This window comes from Puntigrus tetrazona, chromosome 1 (assembly GCF_018831695.1).
Source record: "Puntigrus tetrazona isolate hp1 chromosome 1, ASM1883169v1, whole genome shotgun sequence".
Classification (NCBI taxonomy): Eukaryota; Metazoa; Chordata; class Actinopteri; order Cypriniformes; family Cyprinidae; genus Puntigrus; species Puntigrus tetrazona.
The window spans coordinates 2,233,740-2,238,739 of NC_056699.1; the positions used below are offsets into that span (position 1 = coordinate 2,233,740).

At 40.0% G+C, this 5,000-nt stretch overlaps 1 protein-coding gene across 2 annotated transcripts in view; it reads right to left on the reverse strand.

Annotated features, from left to right (window-relative positions):
- jam2a (junctional adhesion molecule 2a) overlaps nucleotides 1–1,752 on the reverse strand; it is an 11,403-nt gene extending 9,651 nt beyond the window's left edge. Inside the window, exon 1 of one of the 2 annotated variants that reach the window (XM_043247680.1) lies at nucleotides 1,568–1,752. In XM_043247680.1, the coding sequence (XP_043103615.1) occupies nucleotides 1,568–1,604 (37 nt within the window). In that variant the 5' untranslated portion in view covers nucleotides 1,605–1,752. The remainder of the gene's footprint in view (nucleotides 1–1,567) is intronic. The other variant, XM_043247686.1, reaches the window with a different exon arrangement.
- Nucleotides 1,753–5,000: the final 3,248 nt, after the last annotated feature.

Genomic DNA, 5,000 nt, shown 5'->3' on the forward strand with positions numbered 1-5,000 from the left:
AACAGAATATGTTTTGCAAAGATAGTTTAACTTGATGCACTAAAATGAAAATAAAATAAAAACTCATGCAAAATATTAATAAAATTAGCACCAATGATACTAAAATAACATTTATCGTTTGAGAATGAAATATAAAAGCAAGTATGTTCTTTAACTGGTTAAAGTGAAGCATTAAATAAAGCTCATTTATTAAAGTTCATAATAGAGCTTTAGAGAAGCTCGTTCTGACTTTTTAACCTACAAGAAACTACAGAAACAAAACCTCTCAGAATGTGTGTGTATGAAGAACGCCTGTGAATTAATGAAGAAGTTCGGTGTCGACTGATTGCAGTGATGATGGCTCTGTGTTTGTGAGTTTGTGGAGAACAAGAGACCCTGACGGAACAAAGACACTCTGTGTGTGTGTGTGTGTGTGTGTGTGTGTGTGTAACCCTGCCTGCAACAGCTGGTACAGACAACCCCACCCAAAACACACACACACACACACACACACACACACACACACACACACACACACACACACACACACGTCATTTGATCAGAGTCCTGGCATCACAAATGCTCCGAGATCTCATGAGATGCAGAACTGCAGTAAAAGCCAGAGTCAAGCTCAGCCAGGATCAACAGATGCAGAGACACGGCGCTCATCTGAAAGCTCACAAACACGCTGAGCATCACACACACGACCACCGGCATCTGAGCCCCGACAAAACACTAACAGAACTACCATATCTATCGTGTCTGCGTTTCATCTGGTTCATCTTCATCTACCAAAACAACTCAAATCTAGAACTACATACACATTAATAAAAATAAATAATTATATTATATTATATTATAATAATATATATATATTATAACCTGAACTGTAATAAAATTTTAAATATATATATATATATATTTTTTTTTTTTTTTATTTTTTTGTGTAATAACACTGATCTACAGGTTTTGATCTACTTATGATATAACTGAAAGAAAAAAATATTAATTATGGAAAAATGCATATTTTGCATATTATGTTTTGTTTTATTGTGTTTAACACATTTTGAAGCCTGGGTAATGAATTAATTAATGGATGAATGAATAAAGATAAATGCTTTCCTTAGGTTTTCCGCTGCTTAACCTTAAATTTAACAATGAAAAAAAGTTTTACAAAATTAAACAAAAACACAACTAAGAAAGGTTCCACTAGAAGAGTTAGTTTTTCTATTTTTACTGCAACTAATAGGAAAGTTAGAACCACTTATGGTTATGATGGTAATATCTTTACTTAACTGTTAATGAGATATTAGTACTTCAACTTAAAATCAGAACATCTGAATCACCACAGTTTTAATTAATTATACTTAATATTTTTAATTCGATAACTTTATCAGCTGTGATGATAACAGCAGATGCCTGTCTCGTGTGTTATTTGCAGCTTTAGCCTCATAAACGATGATTTATACAGAATCTGACTGAAGAAAGTAGTCGACACACAGAAGCGCTCCCTGAGAGCAGCATCTAATCCCGTTTTCTAAAGGAGATCATCAGACTTTAAGAAGATCACACGGAACAAAGCACTTACTCTGAATTAAAATCAGCAAAGCCGCCGAAACAAACATTTCATCCACGAACCGAGAAACTTTCCAGAGGAGTCCGCCGAAGAAGAAGCTCGAAGAAACGCGTTCGTCCGGAGATCCTCGACTCAGCGACGCGCTCTGAGAGTGTGTGTGTGTGTGTGAGAGAGAGACAGTGTGTGTGTGTGTGTGTGTGTGTGTGTGTGTGTGTGTGTGTGTGTGTGAGAGAGAGAGAGAGAGAGAGAGAGTGTGTGTGTGTGTGTGTGTGTGTGTGTGAGAGAGAGACAGTGTGTGTGTGTGTGTGTGTGTGTGTGTGTGTGTGTGTGAGAGAGAGAGAGAGGGGGCGGGAACAGCACTAATTGCACACAGGCGCGCGCTCGCTCTCATTACCGTTTAACCAAAACAAAAGGACAGACATCACGCTTTTCGTTTAAAAGCAATACTTAAAGTAGCGCGCGACACGCTTCCGTCAACCGTTGAAAAAGCGTCGTTTTCAAAGATATAGTTCCGGCGCTCGAATCTGATTGGATGAGCCCATTTTTGCGCTCTCGCACCTGAGCGCCCTTCAGCGTGTTAATGCGCAACGTTGCTTGGCAACCGGTACACGCTACAGTCCGAGCGGGGAACTACATTACTTCGCGGAAGGAAAGACGTAAGATGATTTGTAATTGATTGATAATCCGGTCTTAATTCTCACCGGATGGTTTTACTTTACGTAAACAGGGTTTGTTGTGATTCTCACTGTGCTGTTGATACACCACTTTAAAAAAAGTTTTAAAAATATTAAAAAAAACTCACTTTTCAGACTTTGCTTCTCAGCTCTAAACAGTGAGATTTATACTAAGAACTGCGAAAACAATGATCAATTAGGCCTAGCATCTTGCAATTATGATTTTATTTTTATAATTGTGCATTTACCACTATTTCTTAATATTGTGATTTTGCATTTTAATTCTGAGAAAATAGATCAAATTAATTGCGAATGTATACGCTATAAAAATGACTGTGGCTTTTTTTATTACGATTTTAAGTTTGTATCATGCAGTTCAGAGAAGAAAAAAAAGCTAGAGCGATCTATTGTACACCAGAATAATGCGCGTGTATCAAAACCTATTTGTGTTTATCTTGCAGTTTTCAGAAAATTGTTTATAATTCTAAGGTTTAATTTCACAATTCGGAGTAAAAAAGGAAGAACACACTCCCAAAGTCGCAATAAAGTCTCCACGCTTTTTTAGTTTTTGTCAGAAACACGCTTTCAAAGCAACACTAATTCCTCCAAACGGACTAGGATGGAATAAACAGCACAGTTCTAGTCCATTGTTTAGAAGCAAAGGCTCTTTCTGAGGATCCTCTCTAATTATGTGAGGAATGAGAGGATCGGTCAATCACCGAAACCAGCAATTATGACTTTACGGAGGCATAAAGCACCCTGCTAACCCGAGAAGTGTGTGATATATTTCTCATTCCTGTCTGCTGATGACTGGACTGCCTGGATTTCACAACATTCTTATTACAGCATATCTGTCATAGTTCAGACGCTCACAGAAACATGCATTCAACATCTCCATTGGCCTGAAGTCAGCTGAAGAGAGAGTGTGTGTGTGTGAGGGTGTGTCACACACACACACACACACACACACAACAGCTGGTCAGCACGCATTACCCCGGGCCGTAGAGTATCACATATCCTCATCACACACCAGAGCAGAACCACAAATCAACACCAGACTGAATGCATGCATCTGGGAAAAATCTGGGCCTGTATAAAAACAAACCAAAAAAAAGCAGCTTATGACTCCTCAGTCTAGGAGAAAATCTATAATAAATAAATAAATAATAATTATGTGAATGCAGGCCTAGATCTCACGCTGTTTGTAGTTAAACACTGCAGGTGAACATATATCTGATGCAATGAAACAAAGATGCTTTCTTTCCTCTGCGTCTGAAGGAACACACATCATATGAAGAACAGAGGAAACACAAACATATCTGAGCAGTGCATACGGTGTCTTGAAATCTACAGACGCAAATAAAACAAACACTTAGGTGTTTTCTTTCCACTAGACTGAAGAAGACGTGATGCGGATCAAGAATAGTCGAATGCACTCCTAAAAATAAAGCTGCTTCACGATGCACCGAAGAAACGTACGTCTAAAAGAGAGTCTTTAACGTCTGAAGAAAGAGATGGTTCTTTTATGGCTTCGCTGTGAAGAACATTTTAGACACCTTCCTTTTTAAGAGTTCAGCCTGAAGTCTTAAATCTGATCAGTCTGCTAGATAAAACAGATCCAGAGACCTGAACCTCCAAACTGACCAGTGCATGAAAAACACTGCTTATGTCTGTTGCGTCTCAGCTTAAATAATCAGAGCCTGAAGCGGTCAGCTCCTCTGGCATTCAGACACACACACACACACACACACACACACACACACACACACACACACACACACACACACACACACACACACACACAGACACAGACACAGACACACACACACACACACACACACACACACACACACACACACACACACACACACACACACACACACACACACACACACACACACACACACACACACACACACACACACACTCACACTCACACTCACACACGCACACTCACACACAGACAGACAGACACACACACACGCGCACGCACGCACACACACACACACACACACACACACACAGACAGACACACACACACACTCACACACACACACACACACACACACACACACACACACACACACACACACACACACACACACACACACACACACACACTCACACACACGCACACTCACACACAGACAGACAGACACACACACACACGCACACACACACACACACACACACACACACACACACACACACACACTCACACTCACACAGACAGACACACACACACACACACACACACACACACACCTGTCTGCATGCGACAGACGCAGCAGCTGCAGCGCTCCTGACAGTCACACTCACTTTTACAACACTGCCTTTGTCTTCGCCCTGGCAAAGTGCTGACTGCTTATTTTACACACACTCTCACGCACACATCAAACTTTCCCACACACACACACACACACACACTCACTCTGAGGGTTTAAATGCAGCAGATGGATACACATGCTCTGGCTGTTGCACAAATGTGATTAAAAGCAAACACTTCTAGTAATGCAAACACACCTCGATGTGCTCCAGCACGCCAGAAAACACACCGTCCTTCAAGACGTTAAGAACAACTAGTTTAACCCTCAGCGAATCATTCTTTAAGAAGTCAACAAAACTCTGCCAATGCTTTAAGCACCTTCAAAATACATACTATTTCTTTTTCTATTATTTTTAAGAGATTTTTCTGGACATGTAAGTTTCAACATACATTTTGTACAATTATTTATGCAGTTATATGTCAAGAAGTATATATATATGAACCC